Genomic DNA, 22004 nt, shown 5'->3' with positions numbered 1-22004 from the left:
CGCAACTTTAGGAAAATGCTGCGACTGGTCATGCAAAACACAACTGTCATAAATAGAAAATAATTTTTGGTACTTTTTTTTTTTCTTTTCTTTTTTTTCTTTTTTCAGTTTTGCATCGGTAAGTTGAAACGATGATCTGCAAACGTATTCAGCCAGGAGACTGCGAGTCTTTTTGTGTCCTCCTGTTCAACAGAGTAAACAACTTCACCACAAACTGAGCGTCTTCGCTCAAGGACTCGTCGTGAATAGAGACGAGGATTTCATCCTGTTTTCATTCTCTCCCGCGTTTGCTGCTGTTGTACCGTTCTTTGAGTTTGGAATTCAATAAAGTGTGAGTTGAATGACGCGGCTTGGTTGTGCTTGGCAGCGGGAATCACACCGACAACCCCTTCCTTCAGCTGGAGTCTCGGCCAGCAGAGTTTAATGATTCCTTGTCTTCTTCTCATTTGTTCTTGTTTCTTACAAATGTGTCAGAAATGTGTGAAAATTCACAGACTTTCTACATTTCTTAGACTTGTGAGGTCCAGAACGCTTGAAAGTTTGAGAATGATGAAAATGTGCAAAAATTGCAGGATTTACTTTTAAATGTTGTTGAATGTAAAAAAAAAAAAATAGCTCTAGAATGTTAGAGATCTAGAAAAGAAATTAGACTGAGACTTTGTGAGAGTTCTAGAATGTTACTCTATCGTGGGAGAGTTCAGTGGGTCGCTGCGAGTTGGCCAGTGAGACTTTTAGTACATCAGAGACCTCGGGCTTGTGGGAGTTCTCCAATTTGAGAATGTCGGCCAGTTCTAGAAATGGATAGTTCTATAATTTGCGAAAGTACCGGAATGTAAAAGTTCGAGAATGGGTGAGAATTCCACAATGTCAGAGTTCTACAAGTCTTGACGGTTCTAGAATGTATGAGTTCCCGAATGCACGACAGTTCAGTGTGGAGAAATATCAGAGTTTTGAGAGTTGTGGGACGTGAAAGTTCAAGAAAGTTGAGAGCATCGTGAGAGATCTAGAATCTGTTAGATTTGTGGAATGTGTGACAGCTGTCGAATTTGAAAGGTCTAGATTGTGTGACAGTTCTACAATGTGTGAGTGGTCAAATTTGAGAGAGTTCTTAAACTCTGAGACCGCATGAGAGCTTTCGAATCAGTGAAAGTTTTAGAAAGTGTGAAAGTCCCAGGATTTTTGGCAGTTGTAGAATGTAAAAAGTTCTAGTGAGTAAATCAGTGAGAGATCGAGAAACTATGCGAAACGTCTCACAGTTCTAGAAATTGAGAGAGTCCTATCATTTATGAAAGTCCAGAATGTAAAAGCTCTAGAATGGGTGAGAATTCCGTAATTTGTGAAAACACGAGAATTTCCTCGAGAACTTGGGAGAGTTGGAGGACGTGAAAGCTGTGCAGCGTGAGAGCTCTAGAGTTCATGGACCCTGAGAAGAGTTCAGGGGAGAGGCGACGGAAGGACTGTGAGCCGGTTTGTGTTTCCGCCTGATTGCAGATTTTAAAAGATCCTCCTGTTTTCTCCGCAGGGTTTGCAGGTGAAGGCTGATTACATTCCTCTGCTCCAGTCGCTGGCCACGTACGGATGGAGACTCACTTGTGTGCTGCCGACTCCTGTAATCAAGACCAACAGGTAATCACCCGCATCAGACTTATCAAAGAGTCACTTATGACCTCCAGTGACCCCTGTTGGCAGCCGGGAGGAACTGCAGAAACCCAAACCATAAGCGTTTGTTTACTTCCCACGGATTAGATTTTTTTTAAAAGCCAATTAGTTTCTCTCGTCATGATTTAGGTGCTCAAATGATAAAGAAAAGCAACCTTGAATCTAATAGGGAAGATGTGAGTAAAAATAAATACAGAATATTTTACATATTTCACGGCCAGTGAAGTGTATGCCCTGTAAAAAACAGTAATCCACTAAAGTGTTACACATGATTATTTTATGCATTGAGAATGTATTTAAATACAGCATCTTCCTCCAACTAACATCCAGATTATAGAGCATCTTCTTCCAACTAACATCCAGATTATAGAGCATCTTCCTCCAACTAACATCCAGATTATAGAGCATCTTCCTCCAACTAACATCCAGATTATAGAGCATCTTCTTCCTAATAACATCCAGATTATAGAGCATCTTCTTCCTAATAACATCCAGATTATAGAGCATCTTCCTCCAACTAACATCCAGATTATAGAGCATCTTCTTCCTAATAACATCCAGATTATAGAGCATCTTCCTCCTTTAACATCCAGATTATAGAGCATCGTCCTCCTTTAACATCCAGATTATAGAGCATCTTCCTCCTTTAACATCCAGATTGTAGATCATCTTCCTCCACTCACTAAAGTGACTTCATTTGTACTTAATGAGTGAATCACTTCTTAGACTGACCCAAACTTTACTAACGTCTTCATCTAACGTGTCAAAGTTACTTTACAATAAAACAACATGTACGTTTTTTTGGCTGGTAAAGTAACTCCACTACTTTTAACTGTAATCAACTACTAGAATCAGTAACTTGCATGAAATAGTAAAATTAAATTAGACCAAAACCATTGTACCTTTCCAACATTTCCTCACGTCCTTCTTTTATATCCACCCAATCTGTCATCCATGTTAATATAACATCAATAAAGCAACGATATCTAAATAATTCTGAAGCTTGAAGGTAAAATTTCTGAAATATCAGTTGAGAAAAGCACGAGAATTTAGAAAGTGTCTGTTTATTATGCAGACTTAGTCCTTCAGAGTGGCGTGTGCCTCTGTACCTTTTATTAATGGATATTACTGAAGCATTAACATGCAGGCAGCTCTTTAGTCCTGCAGACGCTGCAGGTGAAGCTGATCTGATTGTTAAATTTGTCTTCGCCCAGCAAACATTAGCAATAGTACAGCCAGAGCAGAAGGTACTGCGTGTCCCCGCTGACATAATTAAGTTGTTGGAGAGAAACTATTCAAACGTGCTGAAAGACGAAGTCTGGTCTTTGTATCTAAAGATACTCGTAGTTTGATGCTGCAGTATTCTGAAAAAAAAAAAAAAAAATAGAGCATCGTGGTAAAATACAATATGCACAGCGTTCAAATACACACGATGAAAATCGACCTAAATCTGAAGCAGCCTGCTGAAGCTCTGAGAGTCGCCGGAAAATCTCTTCACAGAAATGTTACCGGTTCTGCGGCTAAGCCTGCGCTGACTCATCGCTGCCGCCGGCTGCTATTATGAGTGTACATCCGCTTACGGTCCAAGACCTCGAGGGTTCTCGGTGATTTCCTGCCGGAAACGCATTCTGCTCCTCCAAACGCTGCTCACAGATTAGAACGGTGGCAGAACCTCACCGGGCACGTCAGTATTCCTTGGTTCTAACAAGTATTGTATATTGTATAAGTATTGTGCCTCCCTACTTATATGTGAATGACAAACCGCTTTTCTAGTTCAACTTGAACTACACTCGGTAGAGCGCAGACCTTCGCCAACGTCACATTTGTCACCATGGAAACCAATGGATTACAAGGTTACTTGATCTGCCAGACGACTCCTTCCATCGTTTGTCTTGGTCATTTGAATTGCTTCATGTTGTCACTGTTTGACACTGATGTACACATATTTTACAATTTCTCTACGGTGTTTTTCCGTCTCCGTCAACAAACATCATTTCTGATAAAGAGCCTGTAACTGTCGCACCCGTTACATGAAATTGTTTGCACTTAAGATAACTTAACGTTGTTACTCGGTTCTGAAGCTCTGAAGAAAAAAAAAAATGCACAATTTTTCCCTCAACAGTTGCGTGTGAGAAAAAACATCCAGCCTTCCCTCTGGTTTCTGATCACATAAATCACATAATGACGGCGCTGCTGACAAAGAGGACGACCTCGGTGGAACATTAAGCTCCTCTGTGTTTCTTTGTCTGATATCCATCTTGATTAGCTGAGCGCTGAAATAAACCCAGGCAAAGCATGACTCGGCCGTTTGTTGAAAGGGCTCTAATGAAAGATGACGCGCCGACAAGGACGTCTCGAGAGGAGATAAAAGATGCTTGCTGTCAATTGAGCTGTTGCCATAGCAACTGAAGATGTTTTCGATCAGAAGGAGCAGCCTGTACAGTGTTTGTGATCATGGGGTCCGATTATATCGGCTTTTTGGTTCTGGCCGCGAACCTGCAGCTTCAGATTCAGATTTTATTGGTGCATAATGGACTAAAGCTTCTCTTTTGTTCTTAAAAATGTGCAGACCTCTGATCTGGTTCTTCCACACGTCGGCCTTTGTAAACTCCATCGAGCGCAAATGTCCTTATATATTCGTACCGTCACCATCTATCAATCAGCTTTGCTTAATTAGCACAGTTGTTGCAATTTTTTTGCATGTTTCCCTCCCTTTTAACAATTCTTTTTAAAGAATGTAACACATCTTGCAGCTTTTGTATGGTGAATCAGTCAAAAGTAAAGCTAATAGCTAAGCTAGTGGCTAATACTGTGTGTAAGTTTTTTTCCTTCACTTTATGGGTTTGAAATGATGTTATACCTCCCTCCTAAAGCATCCATCACATTTCCATACATACAGATTGCCTAATATGTAAAGCTGGTAATAACCTTCCAGCTAAAGCTAATCGCTTCTTTCATGACTCAGCAACTTTGAGTTTAAAGGAGTCATCACCTGGTATTCTCACATATCCCAGTTTGCTTGTGACCCTTTGTCATACCGCGACGTCCTCTCACAGATGTTAGGCGCAGGAACTGACAATCATGGCGATAGCATAGCGGTAGCATAGCGGTAGCATAGCGATAGCATAGCAGTCCTAAATAAAAATTGATCGTGGCGCCATCGCCAAACATCCACACCTGCAGAGCGCACATTAAAAATGAAACACAGAGGTCACGCAGGGTTGATGACGTGTTCGCCTGGTATTTTACCAAATTACTGAAACATTCAGGGGTAAAATCTACAGCACAGACGTGAAGAGCGGCTGGGAGAGTCATCAGAACATTGTTGTTGGTCAATTTCACAGAGGCGGGTTCAAAAAAACTCAAGCCACCTTCAATATACATGTTTTAAAAAAGGAAATGTGATTTCTGGATGATGACTCCTTTAAGTCCCTCGCAGATGAGCTGGAAAATGTACTCTGCTGCCCCCTGTGGTCTCAGCCGGGTAAAAGAAGATGTGGATGGACGGATCCACGTTAACAGACACTTTATTTATTGCCAATATTGACAAATGTGCAGAAGAAGAGAGAAATACCCAAATGAAACTTCTCTTTATGCGAACCTGGAGGATCATTTTGCCACTAATCACTCACCGCGGGGTTGAAAATACGTGAAGCCGTTTGTTATTAATAAACTCTGACGCGTGGCGTCGCAGTGATGAAGTGTGCGTTCACGCAGTTCCTCCATCAGTGCACTGACCGATTGTTTGCCTTGCCCCTCCTCGGCCCGTCGTGTTTGCTGCTCTTTCATGAGCTGATTAATTACCTCCCTGTTTTCATCCGTTGTTTTTCTTTCTTTTTTTTTAACAACCCTCCTTCTCTTTCAAAATGCCACAACACAACAGCACAACATGGCTAATTAATCAGAGTCGGCCTAGATACAGTAGGAGACGGCGCTCGTTCCTCTCGCTGCCTCACAAGCACTCGGCGCAGTCAAATAATGCTTGATGATCTGTTTCAGATTAGCGATGGTCGTTACACTTGTTTTTGTCATGTTGACTTCCTCTCTCTTTTTTTTTTTTTTGTTTTTCCGAGAGTTTTCTCTTCATCTGGAGGGGTCGGGGAAGTGTCAGGGATCGCTGCCGCGTCTGGAATTAATGCTAACTGCTGCTCAGCGGCTTCTCCACACAACATTAATTCATGTAGCCGCATTCGCGTTCGCCGCATTCAATTAATGCGGATTGTAATTACATCTTAGAGCCATTAACTACAGTAAATGTGGATTTCTCTACATTAGCTGTGCAACAATAAACAAGCAGGATAAAAAGAGATCACAGACAAATGTGTTCATTACTGCAGGTAAATAGAGCTCATCACTCCACGTCGTCGTCTCACACGTTATTTACTCAGTAAAGTACGCGCGTTCTTTAACTGTTAGAGGTATAAATGCTTGTGTGGAGTAATAATTGAACTTCTTTACTCTGGTGAATCTAAAGTATTACTGGTGGAAAAGGTACTCCAGATATGCCCAAAGTACTCACGTTTAAAATCAAGTATAAATACAAATTGAAAAATGTACTTTTTAAAAGTATTGCTTGAACTCCTATACACAAATAAATGGAGAAAGAAATATTAAAAAGTACTCATATTTTTTACTTAAATATAAGAGAGCAAATACTGGTGGACAAAAATGTAAAGCGTCAAACTCTGGCAAACCACTACACCACCAGCAGCTCGAGTTCAATCTACTCAAACATCTACGTATTTGTATTCTGAAGTATTTGTACTTCTTTACTTCCTACTTATACTTTATTTTTGGTTGCCTGTTTGTTTCTTGGTTAAATACTTAGTTGGGTGGTTGGTTGGTTGGTTGGTTGGTTGGTTGGGTGGTTGGGTGGTTGGTTGGTTGGTTGGTTGGTTGGTTGGTTGGTTGGTTGGGTGGGTGGGTGGTTGGTTGCTTGGTTGGTTGGTTGGTTGGTTGGTTCGATCTCTAGTTTCTTGGTTGGTGACCAGATTGTTGGTTGTCTGGTCGGTTGGTTGATTGCTTAGTTGGTTACTTGGTTGCCTAGTTTATTGGTTGGATACCAGATTGTTGGTTGGTTGCTTGGTTCTCTGGTTTCTTGGTTGCTTGGTTTTACAATTTAACAACTTGTGGACGGATTTTCATTAAACTCTGCAGGCAAACAGATAATTCAACTAAGAAGAAATGATTTAATTTGAGTCTGGGTCCAGATCAAATGATCATTCTTCTGATTTCGTTTTGCAGTTGCAGTGTTTCTTGTGTCAGGTTCTCTCAGCCTTCAGCAGAACCGTGTCGACCGCAACCATTTTATTCATCTTTTTTTCCCCCCCTCTGTACAGACGATTCCACCAACAGGTACATTCACACATAAATAGGCATGAGCTTTTCACAGCCCGCTGTACACGGCTTCAAGTTGTAATAGTACCGCTGACACTGACAGCCAAGAGTAGGTTCAGTACAGGCCTGTAATTTTCAAAGCCATCCACTTCTGTGGGGTTTAATGGGCTGAGGCTTTTTGCTGGGAACTCCAGTTAGTTTTCTGCTTTGATTCAGCAGGAAGCCGTCCGCCATTCTTGACAGCCTAGAAAATAGCTTATGGATAAATGGTGGAAGGAAGGAGGTAATGGAAAAAAGAAGGTTGCGGTGGGCTTTGGATGGTTTAGATAGTAAGCCTCCTCCTGGAGAAGTCTCAAGTCCATTTGATGTTGAGAAAAGGGAGATTTGTAGCAGGCTTTTAGGGTTCTGCTGTGATCATAAACCTGCCATCTTTCTTCATGTGCGAGGTTGAGCGTGCGAGCTTAACTTCATCCAACTTTTGCGCGTGCTCGCGTGATTAAAGTGGTGTCGGATGGCAACGCGGCTCCTTTTAAGCCACGTCCAATAATAGCAAGAGAGGAGTGGAGAGGATAACAGCAACAAACAATAAAGCTGTCACAGATCAGGCTGTCACATGAGATAAGAGGTAAAAACTGAGCGGGCAGCTTTTTAGTGAGAACCCAACCGAGTGAAGAAAAAGGGCCGAGCATGACGAGAGAGCGAGACAGGAAGCCCACTCACAGACCCATCTGCATTTTCCTGCCGCGATTAATCTGTCAGTACTTTTTTTTTCTTCTTCTTCTTCTTCGTCTCAGATTATCCTCCTCAGAACACAGGAGGGTGACACGTGCATGGGAGAGAGGATTATGTTTGGGAGTGGGAAAGAAAAGGAGGAGAGACGCACATTCAGTGCAGCAGAAGATTCTCACAAGTTGCATTGCAGATGTGCTGCTTCTTCACAAGCAATCTAGTTTTTAATGCAAAATTACCAGGTGAGGGAGGGGGAGGGGGAGGGGGAGGGGGAGTGGGATCCACACTGGTAGAAGACAGAGGGCTACAAATCTGATCAATTAAATCAGGTTCACGTCACCCACTTCCATTTTATTAATAATTCTACATTTCATTCATCAATTTTTTTTTGTTTGTTTCATATTTTTAATTAATGTGTATTTGAGAGAAACAAAGGAACTTACATATATCAGAACACATCGATGTCAACATTAAACATGTTTGTATATTTATAAATCCAGATTAGGATTTATGTATTTTTAAAAACAAATAGTATTTAAAACATTCAACCAAATAGATAGATAGATAGATAGATAGAGAGAGAGAGAGAGAGAGAGAGAAAGAGAGAGAGAGAGAGAGAGAGAGAGAGAGAGAGAGAGAGAGAGAGATCAAAATATACATAGCCTGTATAAAATAATTAAACTCGTCTCATAAACATAACAATAAATAAAAGATAGCAAATCTATTCATTTTGTCGCAAAAAAACATCCATTTGTTATAGAATTTGTTCGTTTCCCCTTCGTTCATCAGATGAAACTGTTCCGTGAGTTTATGACTGAAGGATTAATTATATATGAGCCCAATGTAGCTTGAAGTCGTCCTACAGGTCTCTGTTAATGATACCTTCAACTACTACATGAAAGAAACAAAAAACAACCACGGGGCAAATCTCTTAAAAAAAGAAAAAACACACTCCTCTGAATTTGCTTTTTAAAAGGGACTAGAATTAGTTTTATTTAATATTTTTCTTGTAGCTTTTCAAATCATCGTTTTATACATTTGAGTAAACCTACTATTTATTTTGCTGTGTAATCTTGTCTTGTTCCCACCCCGGCCGCAGCGGACACCAGTCTGGATCGTGAGTTCTCTGGGACCGCGTTTGAATCCCAGTTGAAGCTTAAAGGGTGTTAAATATTTACAAATCCAAGGGGCAAGATGCAAAGACTTGCTGTGATGATTCTCTTTAAAAAAAAATACAAAACACTGTAATAACACTCTAATTTGTGTTAATAGCAGTGGTGCGGAGGGCAAAGTACCATTTTCTGGTCGGGTACAGCTTCCAACTGATCTGTGAGATTAGTCAGGCTGAGTTCGGAATATATGGGTTAAGATGAGATAAGATTATGAGATACATTCAGATAAAATGATTTACGATAGCTTTTAATGACAATGACTTGAGATAAGGTGACACGGGACAAGACAATATAGACGATAAAATGAGTTAACAGGAGATGGCAAGTCAGTCGAGTTCAGTCAAGACGAAACGACGTTAAATAATGAGAGTTAGGATGAGATGACTTGAGCTGATATCAAATAATGACTTAAGATGAGTTCAGTTAGGAGATGAGATGATATAAATGAAGCTGAGAAGAAAAGACGGCGGACAAAACAAGATGAGATGAAACGAGATCAGTTGCAACGACTTGGGATGAGATGGAAAAACACGAGTTTCAGATGAGGTGAATTAATGAGATGAGCTCCGCCGAGATGAGGTAAGATAAAACATGAGAAGAGATGAAATGAGACACGTCTGACGGTCACCGGTTTCCTCAGTCGTCTCTACCTCAGTGTGTACCAGGTCACATCTGTAACTCTGAGTCAAAAATTGTCTCACGTTTTTCATGCTCTGCTTCTCCTCGTCCTCCTGCAGTGATGGAAGCCTGTCCACCAAGCAGATCGTCTTCCTGCAGAGACCCGTCTTGGGCCGAAAACGAAGGGAGTCTAAGGTACGTGACCTCACATTCCTCTCTGTGTTTCTTGGCCGTTGACGGATCTTCTGCTGGCCGTCGGGTCACCTGCTCACCAGAAGACCAACATCACCTCTGGCTGCCTCCGATCCATCCCACAGCTGTTTTCGTTTTAAGTAGACAAACACGCACGCACACGGCGGCGGACAAATTAGAAGCGAGTCGTCTCTGTTTGGGGCATCGGGAGCTTTTCAGCCAACAGACAGACCTGTTGTTTGGGGAGCTGTGGCTGCTGAAGCTCTCTCGGCGACCCTAAACAGTGGCGATGACCTCTGAAACTGACCTCTGCCGGCGCTGGAATGAATCCATGTTGACGCTCTCTGTGACCCGAATTTAAACTTGCCGTCACAACAACACATTTAATAGGCCCGAAGACTGTGGGAATTGCTTGCGTTAACAAGATTCCGCTGCCTGTTTCTTCGCCATTTATCTCGGTTGTCTCGTTCCCCACAGTCACCCTGCAGAAGTTGTTCACATAATTGAAGACATATTGCATTAAATTTGAGCCTGTTTGTTTGGTCAGACCGAAGGCCTCAAGGCCACCAATAATTCCCGCTTCACAATGGCCTCAATTTCCTTCTCTGCATCAATAAGACTCGTCTGAATTAGCAAGTTTATCCCGGCGCTGCATGAGAACCACTGTGACCCGTGTCTAATCAAGTCTGCGTGTGCTGCTTTATGGCTAAATCCTGTACTTAACAGGGTCACAATGCATTCCACTGACTCTCCAATATAAATATTGCAGAAATTAATCTTCAAACCTCGAGGCAAGTCCAACAAGAACTGCATCAAAGACACGGCGAAGAACAAGAAGAAGAAGAAGACGAAGGCCGAGAAGGAAGCGGAGGAGCCCAAGAATCACGACGGCAGAGAAAAGGCCGAGAAGGAGGAGGAGAGGTGCGGCGGTGAGAGGGTGAATGCAGCAGAGGCGACGAGCACAGTGCTGAAAGAAAGCCAGGGGCCGTGTGAGGAGGACGCCAAGATCGAGGACGACGGGATTGAAATCAGCATGGAGGCCGTCGTCAAGAAAGAAGCGGAGGAAAAGGTAGAAAACGACGGAGGAAAGGAGGCGGAGACGGAGGGATCGGGAGAGAACGGCGAGCCGTTAGAGAACGGCGAGTCGACCGCGAGCATCGAGACGCAGAGCGAGACCAAAGAACAAAACAAGGACGAGGCCGCGGAGGAAGTTCAGGCTGTGATAGAAAACGGCGTGGAGTCGGACGAGACGGAAGAACCGCCGGACGTGGAGGTCGCCGCGGAGTAGCGCCGACGAGTGAAGCCTGGTCCCCACCCTACCTCTCAAAAACACCCAAGAACTGGTTCATCATGACGTCCCTGATCCCAACGAACGGGGCGCCGTCGCTGCAGCAGCCGTTAAAATCCACCGTCGTTCACGGATGATTTCCTCACAAGCCGCCGCAGTGCATCTGCTGCAGCGTCGTCTGACTGCCGACATCGCTCCCACTCTTATACCCACACATGCTGAATGTATATATATATATATATATATATACATATATATATCTGATCCCGGAGACGCAGGGCCGGGACAGTCGATGTGGAGCCACGAGCGTGAGACTCAAATGAGGATTAACAGAAGGATGAGACTCTGGAATGACGCTCTAATCCAACAGGGTTCAGACTGAAGCTAATGTTCAAAGGCCCGGTCACCACAGCAACCGAATCGGAAGATTGAAGCAGTAAAATCAGTCAAATTAACTGGAAGTTTTGAAATTGAGCTTTTCCTGTCCCCGAAATTACCTCATCGGAGGAACCCAACATACGGTAGATTAACAGCTGGGCTGCAAAATTGAGCTTAAAAATCCTTTTGAATCTGAAATAATGCTAACCTGTTTGACGTTTAGCCCAAATTATCTTTGAATAAATCGTTTCCTTTGAAAATATGCAAGAACGCACCAATAGATAAAATCATAGTTGAGGGAATTTATGACTATGAATGACAAATATCATTTGTTGTTCGGTGAACTTTTCATCGTTGAGTCGGTCAGTATGCTAGGTGGAGGTTAGCCAGCTCGCCAAGGCAGTTGCTAAATAGATATAATTTTTCATAACTGCCAAAAGCTTTGATCGTATCAGAAAACCTAAAAAAAAATGAAAAAAGCAGCAGTTCGAAAGAGTCGATAGAAAAAAAAAATGTTTCCAGGAAATGTTGTTTTCGCCTCTTTTACACAACGATGGAGTCAGAGTGTTTTTCAGAAGGTTCCACTCTGGGAGCCGTTTACCAAAACACCCGGAGCGCAATGAAAGTTTTGCGTTTTCACTTTAAATGGTTGTCGTGAAAACAAACCCTCAACGTTAGCTAACTATCGAGCACACATCTGAAACTACCACTGGTAGATAAAGCATTCAGTATAGTATTTAGTATTTAAAAAAAATTACATCACTGTTGGCAGTGAAGACTTTTTGAATGCATCCACCTCGTGATCGGAACAAACCAGTTTTTCTTTTCATTGCATTTCATTATGTTGAAAATACGAGTTCTCCCAGGATTATATATGATATATATTTTTAATGTAGTCGCTCCGGTGTGTGGCACAAATACGTCAAACTATCTGTGTGACGTTAGCTTACCCGTTAGCAACAATGGCTCAATTTTCAACTTTATACAGCTAGCATGATGTTACGTGAGGGTTAGAAAATTTCAGAAAACTGGATTCATTATTGGCAGTAAGTAATTCAGAGGCAATATTTGAACAATGAACCTTAAATAAAACCAAAAAAACAAAGAGCGAAAGCTCTAGTAGCATGACAGGAAAAGCGTGTGAGCGTTTTCCGTGCGCGACATGCTACCTGTTAGCCAGATCAGTTCGATGAATCAGCGATTCACGTCTAAAGATATTTACTGTGTGATTTGCTGGAGTGGCCGGGCCTTGAGGGAGGACGGGGGCGAGTACACTGTTCTTTAACCGAGTGGGACTAGCTAAACAGCCTGACGTGCCGAGTCTCACGGAACGATTTGTAGCTTGAGGAGAACTTGCTTGAGATTTCTACCTGGATGTTACAGGAGCTGCCTTCTTCTCGCGGTTTGGTAGACGGAAGCAGTTAGAGGTGACTGGAAAGGCGTTTGTTGCGACAGGCAATCCAAAGCAGGCTGAAGAGATAATTGTTTACGCTGAGCTCTAAGCCATCAAGTGCTTCAAAGAGAGCCGATAATCACTCTTTGGCGCGCGGAGCTCACCTTGCATACAGAATGTTCCATATTCAAAGCCGAGTCGGATAAGGACGTGTAATTGAGCCGAATGTTTGCACCTTGAAGACAGAAGTCAAATTACCATGTTCGCCGGTTAGCGTTTACATATTCCGTTGATTTTTTTTTTTTTATTATTATTTTTTTAATTACATTCCAGTCAAAGGCTGAAAAACAAAAAGCACTGATGAAGGTTAAGCCCTGTGGTCAGGAGGAAGCCGGAGCTGAGGAGTCGAGACAAAGGAAAGAGGCTGTAGCGAGAGAGAGTGAGACCATACGAGTCATATTTAAGAAATGAATAGTCTCATTTAAAACAACAGCCACTTGTGTCCCACGTCCCCCTGATGAGACCCCCCCCCCCCCCCCCCCCTACTCTTACCTCCAGCTCTTTAAGCTCCTCTCACCAGACGAGGGCTCTGCCAATAACCAAGTCCTGATGTGTTGCATCACAGAGCTTTTTTCCCATTCTCAGTGGGGGGGGTGTTGGCGTTCTCATCACCTCACTAATGGACTTTGTCAGCGGGGGGGGTTCTGTCAGTAATCATGCATTTATAATGGGGGTCACTTATTGAGGGGGGGGTATGGACAGCAAAACACCGTCAAAGTGTCGAACAAACGGTGATGTCATAGGAACGAATTGCACTGAGGAGGAAAAGTTTGTGTTGAAAATGGTCGATTTTGCAAAGAGGAAAAAAAAAATCTCATGAATAAAGTCTTAATTACCGTAACGGTCAGAATATAAGACGACACCGAGTCTGAGACAAAACCCAAGAAAATTTTGATTTAGAAAAACGTCTTATGAGAAATGTCTTAAAATATAGACGTAAAAAAAAACACCTGGAATAAACCCGCTGTCGTTAACATGTTTAAATTCAGCTTATTTCCATCCCAGTTCCTCCTGGTAACGAAGAACATCTTATAATAGAAAATATATATTGTGGTGGGCCAGATGAAGGAAATTTACTGGAAAGACATTTTAAACCTGAAGTCCAGTGTTGTTATGAAAACTGATTATTAAACCCCCCAAATATAAAATGAGCTCTCTCGCATTTTCAAAGTCGTCTTCTATTCTGAGCAATACGGTAACCAACCATTCAGCTCACGAGAAACTTAAACTACCTGCCGTCCTGCTTTATCACTGACGATGATTTGTCATAGATTTTGGTTTGTCGACGATATTTGTTGGAGAAACGCGGCTCCGTTGTGGAGGTCGTGCTGAATAAGTGCTTCTCCTTTCAGGGGAATCGCCCCTCCGCCGCCGAGATTCCCTTTTTCCGATGTGACATGGCAAATGTTTTTTGTGTAGAGTAGAAAAAACAAACTGTGACCAGTTTAGCCTTATTACTATACTGTAAATGGCCCTCGATCTGCTCCTAGAACCGTCCTTTAGAGCCACAATGGTGATTTTAAGTGTTCTATGTTCGTTCTAGTGGAACAGGAGACGTTTTGCTGCCGTCAGTGTTGGTATTTCTGAAGATGTCGTTTCCTGTTTTATTACTGGAACTGAGAGCGAGGCGTCTGTCCAGATGAAATGTTTTGGATTTATTTTTTTGTTCTGCATATCTGTTGAAAGTTTTTTGTTTTTATTTTCCGATTGTGAATGTTCTGTTTATCTTTGGGGGGGGGGGACGTTTGGCCTCGTGTTGCCTCTGCTGTTTTTTCTGAAGGGGGGGGGCTGAACCATGTGCTCCTTGTCCTCTCGCCCTCCACCATGACGGAGAGCAAAAGGTCGCCGCCAATGGCAGACGAGGCCAAAGGTCACGTTGGGGCCCGAATGGATTTTCCACCGCTGGACGCAGGATCTCCAGACAAACAACGACATTATGTGTATTTTTACTTTTAACCTTTCACTCTCACTCCAGACTCACAGTTTACGTCAAAATATGACAAATTGCGAAAAGCGACACCGAACCGCGGCTCCTGGCGGCCGAGGAAACCTCCCCGTTGAATCCCGCTCGTCTCATTTCATCAGATTGAATTGATTTTTTATTTTTTTGTTTTTATCTCGCCTGTGTGGAGACAAACATTTTGACTGTCATCTTGTGGGTTTTATGAATATCAGTTGATTTCTGTGTGTGTGTGTGCGTGCGTGCGTGCGTGCGCGCGTGCGTGCGTGCGTTTAATCTAAACTGTGACATGTATTTCCCTTCGGCATCCTGTGAGAATAGATCACTTCCACTTTCAGCAGCAGGCAGACTTTTGGAAAATGACTCAAACAAAGAGGTGAGCTTTACTGACTTTTTCAAAATCTCAATCCGGTCGGACGTCAACAAACGTGGGATGATTGTAATCCCCCCCAAAAGAATGCTGATCTGCCTCATTTCCAGCATCCAGCTCATTCTGATTTACCGTATTACCCAGACTATCCAGACTGCTCGTATAGCTGAGAGAATGGTGTAACATACTATTTTTGCTGGACTATAAGTCCCACTTGTGTTGGTTGTTTGACTGCTCATGCGCCTCACATTAATAATTGACTCAACTATTTCATATTATACCATCTGAGACCACTAGATGTCTCTGTATGACAACAGAAAGACGTTACAGCACCACAGGAAAACCTCCGTAACGATTATATTAGAGTGACAGAGCAAGAAAAACATTAAAAAGATCAAATTTGCAACAGAAAACCAAAAGAAATAGTTTGTGAAACACGGAGCATTTCTCAAACGATGCGTTTTCACTTGAAACGTTGCCATGGAAACCTCAGCCCAGAGCAGGACCATCGACGATGTCCGGATAATACGGTACATATAACGTACGCGCTGCATTCAATTTACTAATCACCTCTTACTGTGGAATCTGCTTCACAGCATCGGCCTTGTATACAAGTGTATTTGAAAAAAAAGAGTTTAAATTATTGGAACAATACAGGAATTCAACTCTCAGCAGCCAAAGTATATACATTTACTGTATTTTTAGAAGTATTGAATTTTTCATGATGACTGCCTCTTCCATTATCATATTTCTATATAATCAAATTTAGTGCAGAAAATGCCTCCTGAAACGTCACACTCCTGGATCTGTTTGAGACACCATAAAGTGTCTTACTTTGTTTTGTTTCGTGTTTTTTTTTACATTTGTGAATCTAAAGTCTCCACATCATCTCAGTAGACAGACCCCCCCGACCCACCCCCACACCCCCACACCCCCACAACCCCACGTTGGGAGCCGCTGCTTTATTATGCCACAAAAAAACCGTCAGCGAGAGAAAAAGTGATTCAGAATCCAACAATTCATCAGCTAAATGACGCTGAACCACGTTAACTCAGCCACCCGTGGAAAAGAGCAAAACCTTTGAGTAATATCCGACGTAAATATACATTTGCAGCACTCGATGTAAAAAATAATCAAGAAATATACAATTTTCTGTCTTGTATCAGCATAATTGTCTCTGAGCCTCGATTGCAATCGTTCTTGCTGTTTTAAAAGAAAAAAAAAAAAGCGTAATGGTTCATTTCCTGTGTGCTACAATGATGTGAAATGGGCAGAAATGACAGAACATGATACAATAGGATGCTTTTATTATTATTTTTCCTTGTGTTGTCACTTTAGCTTGCTCACAGCCTCTCAAAAATGTTTTCTTAGACGATTATTCTTTTGCTTTTCTTTTTTTCTTTTTTTTTTGCCTCTGATGTGAGTTTTTTTTACTCCCATCTTGAATGTTGAGTATCTTTGATCCTGTGCTGTTGTCACTCGCATCGCGCTATCGAGGAAGAAAAAGTATTCTTTATCTTTGCTATCCCGAGTATGTCCACGTTCCTATTGTTCATGACATCTGTACAATTTGTATATTATAAAAAATGATTTATATTTAATGTGTACACGCGTCCTGGCTTCTTTTCTGTCAAACGGAATGCACTTCCTGTTTGCTGCGGATGATCGAGTAAAAGGGTTTTTCCACCGTTGAGCCTTTATGTTTGGATTTGGAAAGTACAGAACGGCTCATATGAATATTTGTGTTGATAAAATGAGTTTCCACTTCTTTGTGAGGCAAAAAAAATGAGGAAATAACTTGCATGTTTATTACAAATGTCATAATGATATAAAAAAAATCAAATACATGAAAGAAAGATTTCAATAGGAATATATCACAATCTTAAAGATTGAGATTGTTACTTCAAATAATATTAAAAAATATATGTTCAAATAATTATGTCACACTAATCTTGATACACAGAGTTGGACTTTTTATTAATATTTTACTGTTACAGTTTTTCACTTTCATAAAATGGAACCATTTCAGTCGATATAATCTGGAATAGGAATGATAAATTACAGTTGTGAGCATCTGGATTATTGTGGAAGGAAATTGCTCTATAATCTGGATGTAATCTGAAGTTCATTAGTTAGTGTAGGAATGTGCAGCCTGCAGCTCCAGACCCATGAAGCTTTCAGAAAATGTAATAGTCTGTTTTTTTTCAAGCGCATACCACACAGTTTATAAAATAAAATAAAAGGTCTAATAAAACAACCCGAACTGCTAAAGACCTATAAAGCAACAAAAAAGAAAAATGGGGTAAAATTTCTAAAAAGTTTAAAAAACTTTATATTTAAATTAAATTGCTGACATGGCTAATAATTCTAACCTTAGCAGCTATTTGGCTAAAATATTTAAAATGGCTAAAGTGAAAAATCAATGTTTTCATTCTTTTGTAACGAGCTAGACTAAATGTAAAGTAACTCACTACTATATTACTAATTTATAATAGGAATCTGTTAACACATTTGTGCAAAAAGCAGCAGCATTACAGCAAATCATCTTTTTATTGCTCTTTATGAATAATGCATACGGCTTTGCAGCATTGTAGGTGCACACTTGTACACATATTATATTATACATACTGTTTTTATTTGATTTTAATGTGTTTGTCAATGCTTTGTGATGCATGTAAGGACATTTCCCTGAATGAAAGTTGTTTTTAAAACGTGAAGGTTGTTTAAAACAAGTTTTTCAACTATTTTTCCACGAATGCAGCCTTGGTCCTGAATTTCAGTCTAAAAGTCCCTCTAGTGACTCGACTGAGAACAGGCTGTTTCTGTGTCTGTACCTTTAAATGCTGGTAGTGTGAGAAAATATGGTGCCCGCTGGTAATTTACAGAGGCAAGAGCTCATCCACCTGAGGGAGGTCTGTGTCTGTACCTTTAAATGCTGGTAGTGTGAGAAAATATGGTGCCCGCTGGTAATTTACAGAGGCAAGAGCTCATCCACCTGAGGGAGGGTCAAAGTGAGTATCCACTACCAGAGGGAGTGGCTATCCCCCCCCCCCCCCCCCCCATGATGTCATCAAGGGGAAATCTCTGATTGGCCTGTGTGAGCACACATTCGTTAAAAAGTGGAGGAAGCAAGTGAAGGAGGTGACAAACTTTCTTCACTTTGCTTCATACAGCCTAGAAAACCATTGGAAAGTGGATTTTGTATCTTATGCGATTTTTAACGTGAATTTTACTTCATGACGTTTTCAGGTCAAATACAGAAATTTTAGAAAATTAAACCAAGTGCAATTCTTCTATTTCTCCTCAAACTACACTAGAACCTGAGAATGTGTGGTTTTGCACAACGCTTGAGTCTTTTACGACACAGAGACACTCACAGAACACGTCGGTCTGAGACGAGGAGGAAATAATCAGGTTCAGAGCTGATTTGTGTGCTTCGGCGTTTCCTCCGGCCCCGAAACTCATCAAACACACTGGCTGTCCCTCATCACGTCCTCCAGCGCCAGAACAAGTCGTATTCTCTGCTCAGGGACGGTCCCCAGCTGCCCTCGGATGAATACAAAAAGATGGAATTGACAACTTCAGATGCTGAACACAGTGGAAAATGGAAAGTGCAGCCGGGAGATGAGACTTATTCACCCGAGTTAACGTTTTCTCTCAGGAAAAAGGCTCATTTCTTTTCTAATCTGCTCCATCTGGTTAGAACCTTCATTACTGCGAGAACCACCGAATAGATCACTGCGGTCGTTATTACGCCGTCACACCGACAATATTACCTTTTTCTTCACCCCCGACATGGAAGCGAAACCCAAACCGGCGTCTCACACCTCAATATTTCACATGAGAAGAATAATACAGACCGGCACAGGACGTAATAACCCTTCAGCGTTCATGAACTGAACTATATTTACAGTTGAGTCAACACAGCCACTGCGATCTATAAGTCATGAGCCGGGAGCCCCAGGAGGGGTGGGGTGGGGTGGGGTGGGGGGGGGGGGGGGGGGGGGGGGTCATTAAGGAGAACCACAAACACCAAATCCATTTTGTTCACTGCAGGAGGCGTTAATGGTTGTGGGGGCCGACCGGGGCCCTCCAGAGGGCCGACGGCGGGTCGGGAGCACAGCCAGCCTGAGGTATTGAACGTGTTGCCCGGGAGCGGTGCGCCCCCGCGGTGCGACGCTTCGCTGACGTGTTGAATAATTGTTTTTGCACGATTGAGGGACAGGACGCGGCTCCAGAGGCCAATCTGACAGGGCTGTGCCGGGTGTTCAGTGGTAAAGTGAATGATTCAGAGTTCATTGGGCTCATATAATGAGTCTTAAATGTTTATATCTGCTGCATTTGACCATAAAAGTCAGCGTTACCGGTGAGGTGCGGGTTTGAGCGCGACTTTATGCAGCACTGCCATCTAGTGGCTGACTGGAGCTTTGCATGCAGGGAGATCAGAATCAGAACCGTTTTATTGTCGTTATGCAGAATGGAATTGCGCATAACTTCTCCTGCTTAAAAAGAGAGAAGTGGAAAACAAAATATCATTTTTATTCTTCATGATTGTGATTATTAATTATTTATTATGGTTTTTGTTGTATAAATTGTATAGAAAGAACAGGAATCTGGTTATTTTCCATTAGTTGTGTTTGATATGTCGCCCTCTTTTACAGACGTCTCCACTCTTCTCATTCCAGCTGCACAGTATATAGACGTAGACCTCGTTTACACGACAACAGAACAAAACATTGTTCTCTACTGAGCATGTGCAGAACTATTCACTTCGTTCAATGGCGCACATGACCAGTAGCAGCTTTTTCGAAAAGTTGAAGATGTTTTTGGAGCGTTTTCGACAAGTTCCACCTTCGGAGCCGTTTTCAAAAGCGAACACCCAGAATGCAAGTGGCTCCGAGCGCCGTTGTCGTGTGAACTGACACCCCAGACGCAACGAAAGTTCCCAGTTCTCAGTAGAAAACGTCGTCGCTTTAGTCTCACGGAGATCTTTTAAAAATGTGTCCTTCCTGTAAAGGTTCAACTTGTGCGTGTGGGATTATTTTTTTATTTTTTATTTATTTGCTAAATATTTTTTAAGGGTGTACGTTTTTCACTTTTTGAAATCGTTCAGAAAATGTGCTTTTGACCTTTGAAACGTGATTTTTTTTTTTTTGTCCATATCTTCGAAATTGTCAACAAAAATAGAAAGAGACGGATGGATGGATGGATGGATGGATGGATGGATGGATGGATGGATGGATGGATGGATGGATGGATGGATGGATGGATGGATGGATGGATGGATGGAAAGCAGCCTGTGCTCAGATTCTCTCCTTCACTGTTTAACTTTGTGTTTCTCGTCGAGTTCCTTCACCGTGTCTGTCGCAACTCATTTGTAGTTTCCTCGATCAAAACCCCACACAGGTGACATAACAATGTCCTGTGTCTCTGCAGGAGTGTATTAACACACACACACACACACACACTTTCCTACGGCAGGTGTTTTGCAGAAAGTCAACATATGTGACCTGGATACCTCCGTGGTTTAATCTATTTTATTCAGAAGCAGGTGAAACAGCACCAAAGCAGCAGGAGACAATCTTCACCAAATTAACAAAACTCTTGTCTTCTTTGTTTTGTTTTGGTATTTAATGTATGTGTGTGTGCAGAAGCATCATAATCAATTAGATAACCGCTGATAATTCATTGTTCTGTCTGTTTCCATTCTCCTCAACTACGAGGGGACAGTTTGATATATTAGTAGTTGAAATGAACTCGGAAAAACTTCCTATCCTATAAAGTATTTAATAACGTTGAGATCCCGTCACATTAAGAGTCCAGGTTTTGCCTGTTAATCCTCTCAAAGGGACGTTTCTTCTCGAGCCCGTCAGGGTGTGAGGAGCGGGATGAGAGGAAACAGCCGACGGAACGTCTCGGCGGCGGCGACCAGGTCGCCTTCGCTTTGAGACTTCAAACATTTGATCATAAATCTGGACGCAACAAAAGGTTAAAAGACGGATTCAAAACAACTTTAAGATCTGAAGCCCAACATTTGATTAAGTCTTTTTTTTTTGTTTCTTTGTTTCTTTGTTTCTTTCTTTCTTTCTTTCTTTCTTTCTTTCTTTCTCTATCTATCTATCTATCTATCTATCTATCTATCTATCTATCTATCTATCTATCTATCTCTCTCTCTCTCTCGATCTATCTATCTATCTATCCATCCATCCATCCATCCATCCATCCATCCATCCATCCATCCATCCATCCATCCATCCATCCATCCATCCATCCATCCATCCATCCATTTATTTATTTATTTATTTATTTATTTATTTATTTATTTATTTATTTATTTATTTATTTATTTATTTATTTATTTATTTATATCAATCCAATTGCAGCAGAGTCACGTCGTAGTGACATCCTATAGAAAATATAACAGAGGGGGAAAAAAAAACTCCCTACAATTCCCACATGGGGAAGAAAAGGCGATAGTGGCGAGGAAACGTTCCTGTTCAGCAGGAAGAAACAACCTGAGAGGTGAAGAAACATCTGCCTGGACCGGACGAGGTTCTGAGGAGGGAACGGATTCTAATCATCCCCATGTGGAGCAGGAAGCGGCGAGCAGGAACTTTCAGCTCGGAGATCCAGCAGGAAGTCACAGGGAGACGCCGGGTTTTATCAAAGCATTTTAAAGGTCGAAACCCAGAGAATAGTTATTAAAAGCAGAGAAACGTCGAGACAAAACATGTTCATAATGTGACATAAAGGAAAAATCTATTACATTTAAGATTTATTCTATTACATTTCTTTGTTTTTGTCAAATATTCCAGCAGTTCCTTCTCTTGTTTTCATGGATTTTTCCT

The 22004-nt window shown here is 41.8% G+C and overlaps 1 protein-coding gene across 1 annotated transcript in view; it reads left to right on the top strand.

Moving 5' to 3' along the window:
- Positions 1–11122, top strand: part of rftn1b (raftlin, lipid raft linker 1b) — a 142512-nt gene extending 131390 nt beyond the window's left edge. The window contains exons 8-10 of the mRNA XM_080471775.1: positions 1523–1626; positions 9635–9710; positions 10477–11122. Of these exons, the coding sequence (XP_080327901.1) occupies positions 1523–1626; positions 9635–9710; positions 10477–10995 (699 nt within the window). The 3' untranslated portion in view covers positions 10996–11122. The remainder of the gene's footprint in view (positions 1–1522; positions 1627–9634; positions 9711–10476) is intronic.
- Positions 11123–22004: the final 10882 nt, after the last annotated feature.

Source organism: Lipophrys pholis, assembly GCF_963383615.2.
Source record: "Lipophrys pholis genome assembly, chromosome: 9".
Classification (NCBI taxonomy): domain Eukaryota; kingdom Metazoa; phylum Chordata; class Actinopteri; order Blenniiformes; family Blenniidae; genus Lipophrys; species Lipophrys pholis.
This window is presented reverse-complemented; position numbering and strand designations above follow the sequence as displayed.